This window comes from Nuphar pumila, chromosome 3, assembly GCF_984573655.1.
Source record: "Nuphar pumila chromosome 3, dmNupPumi1.hap1.1, whole genome shotgun sequence".
NCBI lineage: Eukaryota > Viridiplantae > Streptophyta > Magnoliopsida > Nymphaeales > Nymphaeaceae > Nuphar > Nuphar pumila.
Window position 1 is genome coordinate 114,550,317 of NC_143251.1, and position 21,734 is coordinate 114,572,050.

The 21,734-nt window shown below is 35.7% G+C and overlaps 2 protein-coding genes across 2 annotated transcripts; both read left to right on the top strand.

Annotated features, from left to right (window-relative positions):
* Positions 1-4,104: 4,104 nt before the first annotated feature.
* Positions 4,105-10,522, top strand: LOC149843372 (protein SHOU4-like). The gene is made up of 4 exons (XM_089999750.1): positions 4,105-5,010; positions 5,350-5,505; positions 6,388-6,599; positions 10,330-10,522. The coding sequence occupies exons 1-4, from the start codon at positions 4,105-4,107 to the stop codon at positions 10,520-10,522; spliced, it is 1,467 nt and encodes a 488-aa protein (XP_089855876.1).
* An 8,659-nt stretch (positions 10,523-19,181) lies between these two features.
* Positions 19,182-21,693, top strand: LOC149843373 (uncharacterized). Its single transcript, XM_089999749.1, has 2 exons — positions 19,182-19,323; positions 20,791-21,693. The coding sequence occupies exons 1-2, from the start codon at positions 19,222-19,224 to the stop codon at positions 21,076-21,078; spliced, it is 390 nt and encodes a 129-aa protein (XP_089855875.1). The 5' UTR covers positions 19,182-19,221; the 3' UTR covers positions 21,079-21,693.
* The last annotated feature ends 41 nt before the right edge of the window (positions 21,694-21,734 follow it).

Consider the following 21,734-nt stretch of genomic DNA (forward strand, 5'->3'; position numbering starts at 1 on the left):
ATGACGGTAAGGATGTGATTAGGGGTGTCAATGGGCCGGGTTTGGTTCGGATCCAGGTGGAACCAGACCTGGCCCTATGGTATTGAATCCGAACTTGGGTCTAATCAGACCCACCATAAGAGAAACTATACCGGGACTTTATAAGAACTACATGAATCAAATCCGGTAAAATAATAAATTTTTAATCATTTTTACATTGAAAATTTGCGGGTCTTAATTGGAACTTGGGTCGGGTATAAAGTTTTACAAACTATACTTAGCTCCATGTATTAATCAGACCATCGGGTCTGGACTTGGGTCATAATCGGGTATTCTTACTTATCACCATACCTGGACCCTATACGGGACACCCCTGTCTGAAATAATTAGTTTCAGATAGTTAGTGATGCCTAAAACATTATCTATTTGTGAAACAAGGATTAAAAAACCATTTTATGAAGCAAACAAGTAGGGATGCAAACGGTTCGGTTTGAAATAGCTAAATACAAAGGAGAGTCGGATCCCGTCAAATCAGAAACAGTTAAAATTTGTGAAACCTCATCCGATCCATTTGAATCCTTACTAACAAGGCAATTTAAAAATTTCCTCGCTTCTGTTAGGGTTCCTCGCCATAAAATAAAAAATGTAATTTAAAATGACTAATCTGTCCTTTGGTGTTCTCTATTATATATATTTTTTCATCCAACTTCCCAATCCAAATTCAAATCAAACCCCATTAAATTAGATTAAGTAATGCCTAAATCCAAAGGGAGTCTGACCTGTTTTATTGGATCCAAATCTGATTAGTCACATATATATGTAAATTCCTCATTTGTATAGTAGTTGACAAGGTAAGCTTTTTGTAAATTATCCTTTTTTTAATAATGGTAGTATAATTTGTGCTTCCTTCACCTTGGCGACGTTTTGTTTCGTGCTCTTTCCCATGAAATAGACTCTCTTTCATAGGAAATAGGGCAGTGGAACAAAACACATGTCTGTGAGAAATTTATGGTAGGACCCACATAATTACAAAGATTTAGTGTTGGTGTACTTTTGTTTTTTGATGTGAGGTCCGCACCAAATTAATAACCCGGTCCGAAATCAAAGCGCACACAGATCCCATTAGAACAGTGGGAGATAAAAGCAAACAAAGCATAAAAGAACAGAGGCAGTGGGTTGGGGTGTGTGTCACTGTGTGGGGGATCCTACTACCAGAATGGGAAATCCAATCCCTAAAATTGAGGACTTCTGTTAGCCATTACCAAGTTAGAACTGTCACAGTCAGGGAAACGTGAGACATCTTTTGACAAAAAAAGACAGAAAAAAATGTCACCGAATCCACTGCCAAAGAAGCCAAGGGCAAAAAAAAAAGAAAAAGCTCAAGGGTAATATAGTCATATGAAGAAATGCAGAGAGAGAGAGAGAGAGAGAGGTTCAAAAATCAAAATCTTTCAAAATCCAAACCGTAAGCGCTATTGATATCACAAAAGCTTGTGGCATTTTTGGAATTTGGTTGGAAGAAGAAAGGAGAGCTGTAGAAAAAATAGTTGAGAGAGAGGTGTAGTACGATGGGCATGGCGATTGCCCTAAGTCCCTTGTTTTTCTTCATCGACTAGTCCTGCGTAAGTCTTGTACTCCCCCACTATCTCCTTCTCTCTTCTTTTCTTTCTCTGTTTCTTGGGCCTTCTCTTTCTCTCTCTAGAATGGAAACCTCTCATTCCTAATGCTGCATTTTGTGAAATCCCAATGTACGCCTCACCATTGCATTTCTTTTCGGGTATTTTGTAATCACAATGTGGTTGTTCGCCTGCATATTCAAGGATTTCTTCGAGTGCTTGGGATGATAGAATAGTTGTGGTTTTGTTTGGTCGTTTGTTTTATTTGTTGGGGTGGTTTTGAGTGGCACTTTGTCATAGTTGTGGTCTCCCCTTCTTGGGGTGAATTGTTGTTGGTTATGGTGGGTGAAACTCTTAGTTATCTTATCTTTTTTTTTTTTTTTTGGCTTTTTATGGGAGGAGAAAGGGTTAGAGTTGTTAATTTGAAAATGGTTGTCATGGTTGCGGTTTAAGCCTTATCCTTTTTATTCAAAGTTTCCTTTTGTGCTTGTAATAAAATGAATTTCGTTATATTGTTTTGATTTGCAATCAATGGGTTCTTTTCGGCTTCCTTTTGTTTGTCGTGGGGAGCTCATGTGATTTTTGGTATTCTTTTTGGTAATTTATTCTGTTATTTCTCTTGTCCTGTGTCACTAAAAGGGAATTTGTTTGGTACTGATTTTTTATCTATAAAGGTCGAAACTTGTGAGTACTTAATTGTTGGTGTTTCTGATTTATTGCTCTTTATCTTTATTTTCTTTTTAAATCGTGTGCTGTTCTGCTTATGATTTTTGGTTTTGATCTTTGCACCTCCCCAGGTTCATTTTATTCTTTTCAGAATTTAGGTCAGTGCCATGTTTTTCGTTGGAGATTTTGTTTTAGGCGTCTTATTTTGAAATCTATGGTTGCTGCATTTTGATTTAGCATTCTAGTTTGCTTGTAGTATTCACTACAAGTTGAAATCTTACGACTATTTTGATGCTTGAAAGTACCAAGATAATTAATACCGATGATTGTGATGATGATGTTTTATAGGTGCTACTTTAAAATCTGTGATTTCAGCATTGTAATTTAGCATTCTTGTTTGCTTATAGTATACACGATATGTTACCATGATTCCACTAGTTTTATGCTTAAATAACTGTACGAATAACTACTATGCTAGTAAGTTAATAGTGATGATTTTGATGATAATGTTGTTTTCTTGTTATTTTATTTGTGTTGTTTGGGTATTCTCAGGTCATAGTATTTTCAGGTCTGTAATTTTATTGTTGATTTTCTGCTTTTACTACAGAAAAAAGGCTCTTCGATCTTCCCTTTTTGCTTTTAGAGAAAAAGGGTGTGTAATATTTTGTGTGGGTGCTAGGGCTGGTAAACGAGCTGAATGAGCCAAGCTTAAAGTGTTCAAGCTTGGCTCATTCTTGTCACTGGCCAAGCCGAGTTTGAGCTCATATTGAGCCCAAGTTAAATGAGCCAAGCTCGAGTTGGTTTGTTTATAGAAAAAATGCATTGGTTTAGCGCTGGAAGAAATAGGATTACAAAAAATACATGCAAAATATATTTTTTAATACCTAACGAGCTTATATGAGTTGAGCCGAGCCGAGTACCTATTGTTCATATTCATCTTGCGGAGTCTATTTTATGTGTTTGAACAAGCTCTTTACGAGCCGAACATAAGCCTAGCTACAAGCAGCTTGGCTTGTTTCCCTGCCCTAGTGGGTGCAAATATATAAGTTGGCTTTGAATGGTACTGCATGCCGTTTGACTTCTCTGCTTCTCAAATCAATGAGCAACTCGTTGCTTCCTAGTTTGTTATATGTGAAACTGGTCATGCTCTTTATGACATTTGGTTTACAGTTGCTTATATTTTGTTTGGGACGCTTAGGAATTTTCTGTTACATTTTGGTCAAAAGTGGCCATTCCGTACGGAACACTTCAGTTGTTCCTAATTGTTCAGTCATTTGTTGCCTTTTCTCCCAGATATTACTCATGTTTTCAATCTCAGAAAGGGCTTGAAGTAAATCCTATGATTGGGACATTGATATGCTAATAAGTGAAGATATTTGGGTTGTCTTGTATTTGTGATCCCATGCAATTTATGTGTTTTTGATGCAGGCCTCTAGAAGGTTGTCATAAGCTGTTTATGATTTCTTGCTATTAGTACTTCATTTCTGAGATTACTCGTGGGTTGGGCTTGTTGGATCAGTGATCATTGTCATGTGCATCTACCTTTTTATGTCAAATCGTTTGACTACTGTTGTTGATTGTGCATTTGCAGCTTTTGTTCAAAGATTCTGTAAATTCTGAGCAATGTGTTTTTTTCTTTGTTCATCTGCAGCAACATGCTCGAATACCACATCTAGTGCAACTCCATAGCTGAAAGAAGATGCCAGTAGAAAAGAAATGGGACACCCACCTTTGACCTGTGCTTAACTGTTTGATTGCAAGTGACAGACAACACTTTGGGATTGGAACAAGTTGAACAGCTTTGTTGGCATCTTTGTTTGGTCCAATTCTTTAAAAAAGGTTGATGGGTTCAAGATTTCCATCTCATCAGCTCAGTAATGGGCTGTATGTCTCAGGCCGGCCTGAACAGCCTAAAGAGAGGCCAACTACAATGAGCTCCACAGTCATGCCCTACACAGGTGGAGATATTAAGAAATCTGGGGAGCTTGGGAAAATGTTTGACATTCCTGTAGATGGTTCAAAGTCAAGGAAGTCTGGACCTATGCCTGGTGCACCTTCAAGAACTGGATCATTTGGTGCTGCTGCTTCACATTCAGGGCCAATCACCAACTCTGCAACAAGAGGTGGCTTCTCTACATCAGGTCCTGCTTCAGCTGGTTCAGTTCCCGGTTCTGCTCAGGGACCTAATAGACAAAAGTCCAACTCTGGGCCACTAAACAGATATGGAGATCCTGTCAAGAAGTCTTCTGGACCTCAATCAGGTGGAGTTACACAGGTGGTACGCCAGAACTCTGGTCCTCTCCCCCCAGTACTTCCTACAACAGGGCTTATAACTTCAGGCCCCATTTCTTCAGGGCCACTTAATTCATCGGGTGCACCTCGCAAAGTGTCTGGTCCCTTGGACTCTCTTGGATCAGCCAAGTTACATAGTGCTTCAAAGATTCACCAACAAGCTGTCACTAATCTCAGTCATGATGATGGGCATTCCTTTAGAAGGAGCTTCCCAAAGCTTGTTTTGTGGTTACTGATTCTACTGTTTATAATGTTATTTATAGCTGCTGGATTTATTCTTGGAGCTGTGCATAGTCCCATTCTACTTGTTGTGATTGTGGTCATCTTTGGGCCAGTTGCTGCACTCTTCATTTGGAACACATGTTGTGTCACAAGAGAAATTAAAGGTTTCATTGCCCGGTATCCAGATGCAGAGCTCAGGACTGCTAAAAATGGGCAGTATGTCAAGGTCTCTGGGGTATGTAAACTGCCACAATGTGTGTGTGTGTATGTGTGTGTGGGGTTGGTGTGTGTGTGTGGAAGAAGAGAGAGACCATTGGTGATGCTGGAAGTGTTTGTGGTGACAGTCCCCAAGGACACCAACCTTGCTGATCTTTGCAATATTTTGAGTCAGTTTGATATTTTAGTTAACAAATTTGACTTGTATTTGCCAAGGGCATGCTGGTCTTCATCTATGCAATAGTATGGTCATTTGATTAAAAAAATTGGCCTACGTTTGCTTCTCAAATATATTGTAAACTATGTTTTTAGGAGCCAAATCATCTTTCTGGTTATGATGAGATTTATTTCTTTTCAGGTTGTTACTTGCGGAAATGTCCCCCTGGAGTCATCATTTCAAAAGGTTCCTAGGTGTGTCTATGCTTCAACAAGCCTATATGAGTACAGGGAATGGGATTCCAAAGTTGCTAATGCTGAGCATCGTCGCTTTACTTGGGGACTTAGGTCTTCGGAGGTAGGTTTCATGCATGCAACCAATTTAGTGTGCTATGTCTAGTGTTTGATGACCTTGTTCATGATCATTTTTTTCAATGTTTATTTTATTACCATTTTTTCACTCTTTGTGAGATAAGTATAAATTATGTAACATAAAAATTGATTACTAGTGAATGTCTTGCTTTTTTTTTTAATCTTTCTGTGCACTGAGAAGTTGTAACTTGATCCAGTTCTTAGTGAATGATAAGTATGGCTATCATATACTTTGTGGTTTGGTGTGGTATCAAAGGCAACCTCAAGGGTTTCAGATATATCTTTTCTTTTTCTGATAACTATAATATTTTGTTTTCAGGAAAATGTACAAGTATATGAGAATTGTGAAGAGAAAAAATGTTTTACTATCTAAGAACCAAGCATTACTTGCGTAACCAAAGATTTTTCAAGATTGCTGGCATTTATTCCAGCTTAGTGCCATATACGGTGAGGCTGCCTAGATATCACAAGGACCAAATTAAGCTTAAACCTGAAGCTGTTCTCTCAGCATTCATGATGTTTTTTGTTAGTGACAGTCTCAAATTGTATAGTGCCATTTTTGTGTGTTTTATGAACCTGATAAAATGACAACATTTTACCATTCTATCTTATTTAGATAGGTGCTGTCTGTACAACTAATTCAAAATAATGTTTAACACTCAGGTTATTGGTTTCATCTTGAGAATTATTATGTCTTTTGAACAGCTTGAGCTTCGTATAATTTCTTTCTATATTGTGTACCAGTAAGATGTCTTTCAGTGGCTTGGGTGACATTATGCTCTTAAACCTTCCATCTATTATGCATTGTCTTCCATTTATTCTCTTGATATTCACTTTCTTTTCTTTCTTTTTTTATGAATTATGGCAGAGGCATGTAGTCGACTTTTACATCTCTGATTTTCAGTCTGGATTGAGAGCGCTGGTGAAAACTGGCTATGGCGCTAAAGTAACTGCCTACGTAGATGAGTCTATTGTTATTGACATAAATCAGAAGAATAGAGAATTGTCTCCTGAGTTTATTAGGTGGTTAGGGGAGAGAAATCTGTCAAGTGATGATCGTATTATGCGTATGAAAGAAGGGTAAGTTGTCTTAAAATCTCTTTTACTTTCTAATCCTTTGCTTTTGATTTGATTGCTTAGCTTTATTTTTTTATAATTTGCCTTTATTTCACCAGTGTTATGTTTCATCATGTACAACTTATGAGTTTGGAAATTGCTGACTTGTGATCTTTTAAAACCTATTATGCTCATAACCAGAAGATAGTTTTCATGGCTTCTACATGAATTAAAAATCTTAGATGTGCTCCTGGTTTCATGTTCATCTTTCAGCCATGTTACACAAGAGCTATTAATTGACAGGTTGTCAACATAATCGTGATCATTTTGTTTTTGAGCCACCTAATTGTGTTTTCTGTTGATGATACAAACTTACGGACAAAATAACCCAGTAAACATTCCTGATTCTTCTTCAAATAGTTGGAACATTAGTGCCATAATTGCTAGGCATTAGTGCATGTACCGAGTCTGATACTAGGTGCAAGTTCACCGAGTCTGACAAGTATTTGAGTGCAAGTTCACCGAAAATGCACGTTGATATGGTTTAAAAAATATTGGTGTTAGTTCCTTGTAAGCTTTGATGCAAGTTTCTAAAAGAACTGGTATGTATAAGTTGAAGAAATTTTATTACAAATTTACTTGAAAAACTTACTGCTATAATTTTCAGCAAATTGCTAAAGGTCTCTCATAAGCATTCATACACTTTCTGAAAGAGTTGGAATGAATTAATAGGAAATTGATTATGATTCCTTGGCAGTATTGGTGAGATGTTCGCATGTATAGAATTAAATAGCAATGCTAGTTCCTAGTTCTTGTTAACTAAATGGCTGTTTGAGTTTGTAGTTTATTTTCAAAGTCATAAAGGAAATTCAACCTTTAAATAGTGTCTTATTTTGAGGTCTGGCATGGTTATGTTTGGTTCAAAATAAATTGGCTTCTGAAAAAGTCTAGTCCAAGGTTGCTAAACTAGGAAGCGAAAACGGGAAATGGTATGGGAAGGGGAAACAAAAAGCGAGAAGCGATGCATTTTAAAATGTATAGGAAGCGGGAAGCGAGGAATAAAAAAAAGCAATATAAGAATTGAATGGGAATTATGTAGTCAAAGACTCAAAAGAGCTAGGTGGTGCCTAGTCGGTGGACCCCTAAAAGACTAGTTAGAGACTAGGCGGACTGGTCAGTACCTTAATTAAAAAAAATACAAATGAACTGCTAAAATTAGTAACAAACGTGTATGCAACATAAAATCAATCAACAATAAGTAATAGACCAAAAAAAACATGTTGAACATTACAAAACCTGTCCAAATATTAAAAGCTATTGAATAAGCAAAGCAAACATCTATCAACAAATGTCAAATAATTTAAAAATAATCTAAATTCTTAAAATAAAGTGCTAAAACTAACATGTATCCAACATAAAATTAATCAACAACAAATGCAAGAAGCATAAGATATTGCTATCATCAAGCATAGTAAACATGTTATATTACAAATCCTGTCCAAATATTATTAAGACTAACAATAAAGACGTACCCAACTTAAAATTAATCAACAAATGTACAAAGTACAAAATACCACTATCGTGAAAAATAGCTGTATAGTAAACCTGTTATATTACAAAACCTGCCCAAAAATTAAGAAGAATTGAGTACACAAGCGAACAATTGCCAATATCAACAAAAGCTATGCAATTTAAACATAATCTGAATTCTTAAAATAAAGTTAATCAACAAATGCTTAAGTATAAAATATCACTATTATCAAGCATAGTAAACATATTATATTACAAAATCAGCCCAAATAATAAGAACAATTGAATAAACAAAGCAAACAACTGCCAATATCAACAAAAGTTATATAATTTAAATATAATATCATCTTAAAGATATTAAAATAACATCCACGTTGTTGATGCTCCATCATTAAATCTAAAATAAAAGACAACCAATTAACCTTCAAATAAAATATACATATGCATATTCATTCAATGTCACATCCACACACATAACAATTCAATGTCACATCTACATAAACAAACACTTAACTAATATACATATATATATGTATTGTATTTGTATATGATTTACAATTAACAATTATACGATAAAAAAATCAAACAAGTACATGATTACATAATTTACATAAAAACACATAAATAACATATATATATATATATATATATATATATATAATGAGTAATACTAAACTCACACCCAATTAAAAAAAGTTAATAAAAATACACAATTTAGAGGAAAATAATCAAAGAAACATATACATATTACATGGATACTAATAAGTAATAAACAGTTGTACACACAGTAACAAAATTAAGAGCCGACAAAATAGGGACAGAGCAATTACAACAATTACAAAACTTATAGCAACAAAAAAAATCAGCAGCAACAAAATCTGATTAATCATCACTCTTGGATACAACCTCTCCTATTAACCTTTTCAGCAAACCAGAAAATTGTTTAAAGAAGGGAGAGACAAAGATAGAAGAAGATTAAGAAGCGGCAGGGTAAGGGAGAGAGGGAAAGAGAGACACAGAGAAGAAGAAGAAGCGGCAAAGGAAGGGAGAGAGAGAGTGAAGAAGAGGCAGTTTCTTGTGCTGTAATTGAAAATTCTTTTACATTAAGATTCAAGATTTATTACTATATTGTTTTTCTGTTTGGCTGTGACTTATACCCAATTAAATTTTCTGCTATGTTAAGAAAAATCTGAAAATTGTTTAAACAGAACGAGTTTGTCATTTTTTTATTCATATTTGTGGCATTTTTACAATTTAACAATTGAATTTCTTTGCATCTTCAATGCTGTTAGATTTCAATTTTTTCTATGAAAAAAAAAACATCTTGGCTTTCTTGTGATTGCTAAGCAGCTTCCTTATTTTGATCTGTCCTGTTTAAAATATTAGTATTTTTAGTTCAGAGGTGTCGATATCATGCCAAAAGAAAATTTGTGTACTATTTCACATGGATATGGCTGTGGATAGTGGATGAGATCATTTTATGAAGTTTCCAATATGATTAGTATATAAAGGGATATGGAACTGGAGTCAAAATGAGGTGTGGTGTGTATCTTGGTAGAATAAAAGGTGGTTAATTGGCATCTAAGTTATGCATTGTTTCTTATTTTCATTTGTTAGGTGCCTGTTGTACAATGTGCTTTTGCCCATTTTGCATGGCGTTTGTATATCCTGCAGAATACTAAATTTTCTTTTGGACTTTTTCTTTTCACACGCTATGGAGATTAGATGAGGAAGAAAGGGCAAATTACTTTATATGCATTCTGCTCAGCTCTTTAGTTATGGAGTTGGGTTCCACTCATCCCCTATGTCATCCCCCATCTTCATACCCCTCGTAGATCTTATGATGCAGGTTGTTTTGATCAAATTTGTCCTTATAGATGGATTCGGCATGGTTGATTTAACAAAAATCTACCTATGTATCATATTGTTTCAACCAAAAAATGTTTTTTTAAATCACAATTTTTTTTGTTTTATCAACCATTGATTTTTGAATAGCCGAAAAATGCTGCACACAAGTTGGATTTCGGTGATTTAAATGTTGATCTTCACTAAATGAATGATGTAGATCACATCTATGAAGTCCTATTTCACCAAAACAACTTGCATCAATGAAATCCCAAAGAGGGGTATGAAGATAGGGATGACATAGGGGATGAGTAAAACAAACTTCTTAGTGATGTCTGTAATCACCTTCTGATCTCTCTCTTTCTCTCTCTCCATATAGGTATATCAAAGAAGGGAGTACTGTCAGCGTAATGGGTGTGGTCCAAAGGAATGATAACGTGCTTATGATTGTTCCTCCTGATGATTCATTCTCCACGGGATGCCAATGGGCCAAGTGCTTCTTTCCCGCCAACCTAGAAGGGATCGTGTTGAGATGTGAGGACACATCAAACATAGATGTTATAGCCGTCTAGTTGTTGCTTCATGGTGGCCCTCAGGCACAGCAATATTTAGCTTGCACGAGGTGAGGAGAAATTGACGGTTTGCTCACAGTTGCTTGTATAGCTTTCATGTGTTTTTCTTTTCTTTATGCCTTTACCCCTTTTAATTGTTTAGCTTTTCTTAATTTTTGTCCTTGTAAGGAAGTAAGGAATATGGCTTTAAATGATTGATAGTTGAGGGTGTGGTTTTGTTCTTGAAGAGTATGCTGGGTTTGGTTTTATTTTGAAGAATTTAGAGAGAGAGAGAGAGAGAGATTACTAAGGCAGGGGATCAACACAAAGTTGAGCCCGAGAAAACAAAAAAATAACAACAGATCCAAAACAAAGAGCCGAAGCACAAAGGCAAAACATAAAAATAGAACATATAGATCATCCAGGGTCTTGAGGAAGAGAAGGCGGCTGAAGGGGGTGGATAACAGGGGAGGAGAGGCGCAAAATTGCGTACATATCAGTCAAGATGCAATGGACGAGGTTATTGAAAGCAACCGGAATTTGACGGAAGATTACATTGTTGCGAGTCATCCACAAAGCCCACCAAGAAGTAGGGGTGGCAATTTCTGACCGACCCACCAACCCGACCTGCCAACCCGCTTCTTAGGTAGGTTGGTTTGGCTTAAACGGGTTCGTGTCGTAAACGGGTTGACCCGCCTAACCCATTTATTAAACGGGTCAGGTTCGTGTTAGGGGTATGCCAACCCGCCAAACCATTTAATAAACGGGTTAGGCGGGTCGGGTCAACATGTTTACCCAAACCTGACCCGCCAACCCGCCCGCTAACTTGCCAACCCGTTTACCCAACCTGACCCGTTTATTAAACGGGTTAACAGTGTCGGGTTGGGTTACCTGTTTAATAAATGGGTTGGGTTCGTGTTTGCCATAGCTGACCCGTTTAATAAACGGGTCGAGTTCGTGTTGAGGTATGCTGACCCGCCAACCCGACCTGATTGCCACCCCTACCAAGAAGTAAGAAGCCACGTAATTGTGAGACAGGAATCTTTCACGCTCGACTTTATCTGGGGTCCACCGCAGGTTATGATGGTACACATTTGTAGTATAAATACATTCAATTTGCTAGCCTGCAGGAATTCTTTTCCACATATATAGTAACACAAAAAGCTAAAACAAGGGATATCTATGGGACTTCAATTTGCTAGTATAAAACATTCAATTTGCTGGCCTAGGTTCAGATCCCATGGGTGTCACCCCCTGCGTAAGCTGAAGCTTGGCAACTCCCTGGGTCGGGGGCCATGCTGACAGGACAGTGACCGCAATTAGGGCAGGCTGAGCCAGTGCAGTTAGGTCTCCGTGCCTGGCGGTTTCTCTGATTAAAAAAGGGATATCTATTGGACTTCAGGTGCTGGTTGATAATTCTCCTTTCTCAAGGATTATGTTGTATCTTGAAATAGCACCAGGACATGAACCTGCCAAAGTGTACTGTATACGGATTATAAAGCGTTCTCCAATCTGATGGATGACATTCCGCTCCAACCTGAATGTTGGCTATTTGTATCTCATGTAATAGCCACTTCATTGAACTATGGAATCTTTAACTATGGTTATGTTCATGAAGGCTTCCAACAATTATTTGGGTATTCCATTTCTGTTTTCATTTGGGGCAGCAGCAGTTTCACAGTTAGTCAATAGAGGAGCAGCTTTGTTGATCCAGTTTTTAACTACTGCATACTGCAATTTTCTAACTTATTTTGTACACTGCAAATTTTCAACTTATTTTGGTGTATCTTTGCTTTGGTCATAGGTGGAGATGAAAAATCACAGCTGAAAAAGTAGCAGTGATTGTTGGTCACAAGATCAATTTTGTGTCCAACTTTCACAAGATTCTAGGCAAAAATAACAACAGCAGGCAATGTAAACTTTTCTCATTCACTAACTTTGAGAAAGTGTTGTGATTGTGGTCTATCACAAGATTTTGAAAAAATGGAAAATCACAAGGCATTAAAAACATGCCTTAAAATCACAATGTATACATTTCTAATTCACTAACTTTGACTGTGGTCTACAATCCCAAGGCATTGAAAACATGCCTTAAAAGTCCAAACGCCCTCAGCCCTTCTTATCTGAAAAGTTGGGTAAGTTCGTGACTGCATTCTAGTGCTCAATGCAACCTCATCCTGCTTTTTTGGATGAGCGGGTACATCCACGAACCTTTTGCAGCGCCTTGTCCAAACTTTTGCAGAAAATGATTGTATTCTTGAAATGCTTCACATTTTTTGAAATCGGTCTGGTATTCAAATTTCCAAATGTTTGACTTCTTTAGGACAATTTTACCTTTAGCATGAGCGAATCTGAGCATTATATTGGTACATGTTTTGGGTATCACAAACTCTCACTAAATGGTAGTTGTATGGGTAATTTGACACGTTTTTTAAAATGCTTTATAATTTTTTATATTCTTCTCAAGTTCAAAAATATAAATAACTAGTTTTGAATGTCTTTTTTACCTTTTACATATGTGAAATTCACGAAGTTTGCATGAAATATTGTTTCGCTCTCGGGTTAAAATGAGGTTCACATGTTTTTTTTTCAGACTTCACGAAATTTGCATAATAATATTTGTGAACATCCTATCAAACTTGAACAAAATGAGGAAGTCCATGTATATTTTATGCAGATCTTCATATATTTTATGTAGACTTGAGTAAGTCTGCATATATTTTTTGCCGACTTTCTCAAGTCCACACATATTTTATGTGAACTTTCTCATCCTTACCCATGTTTGTTGTTTGCATGTTTAGGAAAAGCAATCTATCTTGCAAATGATGTTTTTTCCCAACCGCTCAACAGATTAAGGTGATCTTGCTGGCAGTAGAAAGCTAAAATATCGACTTGCCGCTTTTCTTTTTCTGTTTTTCTAAAAATTTTATGCAAGTGGCTAGAAAATAGCATAGACAAGATGAAAAAATGTACAATCACTCTTGTTCATTTCCTGTTTTAGGAATGCTGTCAGAGCTTTATCTCAATGCCCTTTCGTTATTTTTCAACAAATTAGGTGTCATTCAAAAGGTATTTTTATCTAGTTTCTTTGTTCTTTTTGTATTTTTTTGAAATCCTTTATTTTCTATGTCAAAACATCTTTTGAAATATAGATTATTTAATTGTTCCAGTATGCATAGCATGCTTTGTTTTGGTTTTGGAACTAAGAAATGAGAACTCTAGAGGAGTTTTCAGTTTTGACTCAAAACATTAAACTTATAGGCTTGTGTGTCAGCTTTTCAACAACTATAAAAACATAAGTTTTTGATGTCGATTCAGAAAGATACATATATGAGAATAGAGATTATTCTAAAAAAAGTCATACATTTGAGAGAAAGTTTGCATATATAGAAGAAAGTTTTCATGTGTAAAAGGTAAAAAGGTTTCTTTAAATTCAGTTATTTATAATTTTGAACATGGGAAGAGTATTAAAATTATAGGGTTATTAGACTAACACGTCAAATTAGCCATACAGTATGGTCATTTTTTATTTTTTTTGCATACCTCACAAAATTTGCATAACCAAGTCTACAAACTTCCTTTAGTTGAAACTTGTCTAAACTTTATAAATATTTTACTAAATTCACATATATAGTAAATAACAAAATCTATGATCTTCGTATAACTAAAACTTGTTGAAACTTCATAAATATTTTATTAAATTTTCATATATAGTATGAAGTTTACAATGAAATTTGTGAACTTTCTATAATTGTACCTATCAAAACTTTGCAAATATTTGACTAAATTTGCATATATACTACAAACTAACCAAATCTGTGAACTTTTTATATTTGAAACTTGTCATAACTTTGCAAATATTGTACTAAATTTGTATATATAGAACGAAGTTCACATAACCAAATTCATAATTTTTTTGTAATTAAAATCTATCATAACTTCACACATATTCTACTGAATTCATATATATAGTATGAAGTTTGTATAGAATCCTTCAGATCTCCTTTAAGTAATTGATCATCAAGAAGATCTGCAAATATGAAGTGATTTGCGTAAATTTTTGGCATACAAATTTTCTTATATTCACATTTTTGCTGAATCATGTATAAAGTCAATTTTGTTCACTTTGTTTCTTTTCTTGTTTGTTTATGAAAAGAACCCCAACCAGTTTTTTTCTAGAATCCTCAATATTTTCACTATATACCTTTTTGGCAATTCCCATAAATTTTTTTTTTGCATTTCAATGAGGTTGTGGTATCCTTCGCATCGACTTCCTCTGTTAGGTTGGAAGATGAGTTTCATATAAACAATATATATACGCATTGATTCATCATAATTTTTTGTTTGCATTTCGATGAAGTTGTGGTATCCTTCGCATCGACTTCCTCTGTTAGGTTGAAAGATGAGTTTCATATAAACAATATATATACACATTGATTCAAGCCATTGCTTCAAAAAAATAATGGTTTCAATAATTAAACATATGCTTATTACTTAAAAAACTTTTCATCGATGATTCTGAAAAGCCAACAATGAATTGTCGTCAATGACTCATTGGTAATAGTGGTCGAAAACTATTGCCGAGGGAAAGTATGTTGGGGACCACTGGTTGAAGACCATAAAAAATACTTTAGTTTATGCAAAAATAGTCTTGAGTTGCGGATAATTTGTTTTTAAACAATCGAAGGGTCACATTTAATGATTGTACGAAACTCAACAAAAAAACATATTTTATTCATTCTCGATATTTGCCTCATTCAGTTGAAGTATCTCTTCCTGTCCCATCGCGGTTTCTTCAGTCAAGGATTTCGTATGGTGGCTCCCACTCAGGATAAGGGTCAAACCTGAACCATTTGCAAGAGGTCATTTACTTTAAAAGTTATTTCAGTCTCAGCAATGAGACGCCCAATTTCTTCCCCTTTTCAAAGCTTTAGGGAACCCTATATTTTTCTCCTTTAGCAAAACCCCTTTCGGATTTGTTCAATTCATAAATATGTTAAAAAATCTACATATAAAGAGTATATTCACAATGACCTTATTTATGAAGTTAGTATCTTATTTGTGATAGTTATTTCAGAGTGCAAACTTCACGAAACTTCACAACATTTATATGTAAAGATTATCATATATTTAAAGATCTCATTGAGGATCAGTTACTTAAAGAGATATGCATGATTCTATGCAAACTTTATACTATATATGTGAATTTAAGAGAATATTTGAGAAGTTTCAACAAGTTTCAGTTATAAGAAGTTTGCATATTTGTTTATGCAAACTTTATACTTTATTTGTGAATTTAATTGAATATTTGCAAATTATAAAAAAGTTTCAGTTAAAGAAAGTTTGCAGATTTATTTACACAAACTTTGTATTATATGTGTGAATTTAGTAGAATATATGCAAAGTTTCAATAACTTTCAGTTACATAAAGTTCATAGATTTGGTTATGAGAATTGTGTACTATATATGCAAATTTAGTGAAATATATGCAAAGTTTTGATAAGTTTTAGTTATAGAAAATTCGTAGATTTTGTTATGCAAAATTCATATTATATATACAAATTTAGTAAAATATAATAGATTTGGTTATACGAACTTCGTTTTATATATATGAATTTAGTAAAATATTTGTGAAGTTTCGACAAGTTTCAGTTACAAAAAGTTTATAAATTTGGTTATGCGGGTTTCGTGAGGTGCAAAAAAAAAAGTGTGAATCTATCTTTTATTGAGAGTTTGTGATACCTGAAGAGCGTAATGATATATCGTACGAACTTCATAAGGTTCGCTTGTACAAAGGGTAAAATGATCTTAATAAAGTCAAATATTTATGAATTTGGACATAGTGCAAATCTTGAAAATTGTGGGATATTTCAAAAAATTATGTCATTTTTTAGTGTACAGTCATCTTTCAAACTTTTTGATCCTCAAAATAGAAAAAGGTGTGGATCTCACTTTACATGGCAGTTCTATTATCATTTTTATCTGCCCCCTAATGGATCTTCAGAGGGCTCTCAATGGACCATTTTGGCATGAATCAGATAAGGATCTTTCAATCTCAACTCCTTACAAAAGAGGTTGACATTGGTAATTTGGAACAAAAAGAAGAAGCTCTGATGTGCAGAGGACGCAATAGTGCCAATGATTGCGCTTTAACAGGGTTTGAATTAATCCAATTTGCTTAGGTAGATGCATGTGGTTCTTGTTGGATTCGATCAATGGACAGGTATAGTCTATTTCAATCAGGATGCTCACTGGTTCTAACTCCAATCCCTTCCAAGTTCTATGTCCCTTTTCTATTTCGAAGGCATGGTCATTCCTTTGGGACAAGGGGTAAGCCCACATGTGATCGTACGTATGGCAGGCAGAGCCTGCGCAGCTAAGTCTCTGATCTGGAGGTCAGTTTCTACATGTATATAAAAAGAGTTGAATCAGTTTAATGTAGCTTATACGCATAGGCCACGGGGGCTGGGGTCCTAGCCTCCGAGTTTTATGCAGCCAGCATGACAACCGTAGGTATGGCAGGCTGAGTCAGCGCAGCCAAGTCTTAGTGTCGAGTGCGGTATTTTCGGGTTATAAATTCAAAAAAATCAATGCAAGTAGTATGTTCTAAAAAGGTAACCTTTGTGCTCAATATAAGTCAGCCTTGACCCATGGGGTTTGGCGTAGTGGGATGGGGCCTAAACTGTTAGACGGACAGTCTAGGCTCAAATCCCATGGGCATCCTCCTGATCAAGCCTAAGCTTGGCGACTCCCTGGGGTTGAGGGGTAAGCCCTCTTTACACCAACATGGACGGAGACCATAGTACATCAGGCTGAGCCAGTGCAACTAGGTCTCTGCGCCTTGGGCGGTCTCTCCCAGAGAAACTTGAAAAAAGATAAGCCAGTCTTAAAACATTTTGTTTTTGTCTAAGTAAAGAAAAGTTTGGTGAATTTTCCAAATTTTCCAAAATCATAGGTGCATTTCAAAAGTTTCCTTAAATATTTATAAAGCAAAGAGCCGCATTTCATCCAATAAAAAACCATTGTTTCCTACCTTCTCTCCAAAGAGTCACGTTTAAAGTTGGTACATGAGACAGGTTCCAGTTTGACTTGTTTTTTGTGTTGAGTCAAGCCAAGCTTGCACTCATGAAAAGCCCAAGCTAAAAGATCGGATCACCAGTTAGCTCATATATATATATATAGGCTACTAATAAAGGTAAAAAACTAATGAGTAGAAATAATTTTTTTTTATCAAATATTATTTGTTTAGTACGAAACTTATTTTGAATCATGTGATTATGACAAGTAATTAGGTTTTTAAAAGAGTTCAAAAATCAATGGCTCATAATGTGCTAAACTTTTACAACTCAAAAGATCATAAACACATCTATATGGTTAGACGATACAATTTGTACCTATCATTTTTAGCTAATTAGTTCCTTACTTTCATTAGCAGTATATATATATATATATATATATATATATATATATATATATATATATATATAGAGAGAGAGAGAGAGAGAGAGAGAGAGAGATTATGTGTGTGAGTGACTGAAACATGTAAATCAACAAAATATGTATATATATTAAAATAGTAAATAATAAAATTTAAACCTTAAACCTATTAAGCTAAGCTCAAACTGACTCATTTACAACATAAGTAATTGTTTGAAACTTTGGATTAAAACTCGGAACTTATTGATTGCAACCAAAACACTTTAACCATCTTCATTCTATGATAAAATATATTTATTATCAATTAACAAGTAATAGCTGAATATTGGCCGTACTTGTCGAGCCAGTTTCAAAAGTTTGAACAAGCTTTTTATGAGCTGAGCCATGAGTAGCTCATCTCGTTTACTGCCCTAGTTGTGCTTATTAGATAGGGATGACAATGGACCGGGTTGGGGGCAGGGGACAAGGTCTCCACCCCCACTCCGTGTCAAAATCCAAACATCCATCCCTGCCTCCATCCCCATTTCATGTCCTCCATCCCCGGTCCAAATGAGGGCAAGGCAGGGCCCGGTTTCCGGTCCATCTATTGTCATCCCTTAGAAGGATTTGGGATGGGGCGGGAAGGGGATCGGGATGGGGATGGGGATGTGGCAAGGTGAGAGAAAGCATAAGTTCATCGTTGCCTTCATCCCCGCACGAGAATAGATTTTAACCTTCATCCCCGCCTCCATCCCTGTTTCATTTATCCCCGATTCAAACGGGGTGAGGCAGGGTGGGACTCATTTTCCTCGGGTCCACTGCTATCCCTATTATTAGATGGCCCATTGAGCTTGGTCAGATATAATTCACATTGGACACATTATTTGATGATGTGGATCTCCAAAATAAGATCCAACTGTTTCTTTGGATCGGTTTCAGATGTATTTAATCGGATTATTTTTTCAGATGCAGCCAAACATTTTGGTTCGGACTTATTTTCAGATTTTGTCGAATCAGAACCATTTGCAATTTTTACATGTAAAAGGCTTTGTCCTTTTTGTTGGATCCTGTATTTCCACTACATCTTGGGTCACAAATCAACATTACCTCTTTTTGTATCATGGGATCCAGGCTCGGATCCCGGTCTCTTGATTGCATCTCAGATCCGAATTTGGATCTGACAAGACATGATCCGGCCCCAACCCGCCCGCACCACACATCCCTTGGGTTTATAAGCTCGTGGCTCCAGCGTTTCCCATAGTACTCAAGAGCAGCAGCAAGTGAAGTGTGAGGTGTGAAGTGGGATGCCGACTCTGAATCTCTTCACCATTGATTCGGTGGTTGCGTCTGACATCCTCAAAGACGCAACCAAAGCGGTTGCCAAAATCATTGGCAAGCCTGAATCTGTATGTCAGTATGACACTCCATTTCTTCTTCTTCTTCTTCTTCTTCTTCTTCTTCTTCTTCTTCTTCTTCTTCTTCTCTCTCTCTATATATTTCAATCATGCGAAATTCTGAATGTTTTTGTTTGGTTCTGTTGACATGGGTTTCCTTCATTACTCTGTAATATTCTTTCTTGGGTTTTTTTTTTTTCTATTCACTTATGTGTCTGTCTTGTTTGGTTGCTTTAATTCTGGCTTCATGGTTGTGTAGGGGATGTAATGCCGGTTTCTTTCCTCTCATCATGTCTTTTGTATTTGTTGGTTGTGAATTATGCGATAATTTTTGAAGGCCGAGTGGCTATTTGCTTCTTTAATTTGCATTTTGATGATTTTAGTTTTTTTTTCTTTTTCAATATTCGTCTGAGTAATGATTTTTCTGCATATGATGATTTTATTTGATGAAATAGTGGCTCTCTTTCATGAACCAAGTCTCAGTAGATAATTTTATTTGTTTGAGGTTTTTGTCGACTTTTTCCTTCCTTCTTTGCTGACATGGATTTCTGTGAAGACTTTGACAATGGCAGTTTCTGCTTTAATCTTCCGCATCTTTAGTGATGCGGGTCTCGTTTTTTCAGCTTCTAAGCTTATACTTTTAATGGATAATTTAATGTTTCCTTTTAAGTTCAATTTAAGGTTTTTCTTTGGTTTCTGGGCTTCTGATTTCTTGGATAATTTAAACTATGGTGTGGTTTTTCTCTTTTGGGAGAGGGTGTTATCTGGGTGGATGATCACAGATAACCCCTTTATGAAACCAACCCTACAGGTCTATTGGTTATTGTCTATGTCACATGGGTGCGGGTGCGACACGGGTGCGGCGGAATTTCAAAATTTTTGGACAAGGGGACTCGGTTATATATATATATATATATATATATATATATATATATAATAATAATAATAATAATAATAAATTAATAAGATAGCATCGGGAACGATCGAAGTAATAAGATAGCACTGGCCATGTGACTGTGCACACGCTATATATATATATATATATATATATATATATATATATATAAATTGATTTTTTTTAGTTTTTTGCCCTCAAAAATAAACTTGGTCAAAGTTGACCGAGTCCAAAATGTGAACGGACTTGGCCCCGGTGCGTTGACTGAGTCTGACACTTGGTTGACCGTGTCCGAAGCCGCACCCATGTCGGGGCGTGTCGATGTTGGTGCGTCGACCCCCTAGCTGAGTCCGTGTGACATAGATTATTGTATACCCATAATTTTAACAGATGAATCCGTGGTTATTCTTATTTTTCTTTTATTGCTATTGGCTTCATGTAATTTAGTTGTATGTTTTACTTACCTTTGTTTCTTTTTCTTTTCATGGTATATGTACTATGTAGCATGTGATGATTATGGTGAATGTAGGTGTAGCCATTGTATTTATTTAATTTTCTTTCTTTTTGCTTCATGGATTGTTCAGTATGTGATGATTATACTGAATAGAAGTGTGCCCATCACGTTTGGTGGAAGTGAAGAACCTGCTGCATATGGGGAATTGATTTCCATTGGGGGCCTTGGTCCAAGCGTTAATGGAAAGCTGAGTTCAGCTATCGCAGAAATTCTTGAAACTAAATTATCTATTGATAGTTCAAGGTTTTATATCAAGTTCTATGATGTAAAGGTAAACATTAGTATGTTAGTTTTGACTTGTTCTTTTGTGCATTGTTTTCTTATGTTGCTTTTTCCCCAGAATCAGAATTATGTTTGATATTCATGGTTATTATCAGATTCATTTGCATATAGGCTAAGGATTGAAAATTGACTGCATTACATTCATGCATCTCATCCTATGTAACACAGACTCTTCTAGCACTTAGACACAGCTTCCTTTGTGTCAGGTGAAGCCAACCACACTAAGGCTCATTTCTGTCCAAAAGTAGATTCAGTTAACCCTAACCAAGTTCATTTTTATTTGTATTATATATATAAATACATAAATGCACACACATACATGTAGTGTTAATTTAAAACTGCACCCAAGTTTTTTTAAAGTGTCGCATCCGCACCGGTATCCGCACCCTCACCTATGTGACATAAATCTCATCCTATTTGCTTATCTGCTGATATGCCGTTACTGTTTTGGATGAATAAACACATTCTGCATGTAGACAATCCTGTATGTGAATGCAGATCTACCAATTGCTTATTCTAATAATGAAATTCCAAGTTCTTTATTTCATTCCCTTTTTTCCTCATTGATGCCCATGTGAAGTTTTTTATTGACTCTATGTATGGACTAGAAACTTCATTAACTGAGCATCAGAAATTGTTTCATCTGCCACAATTTTTCTGCAACAGGCCTAGAAGAAATTAGATGTATCTAGAGATCAATGTTGTCAGTATCAATATCAGCCCTATATCATT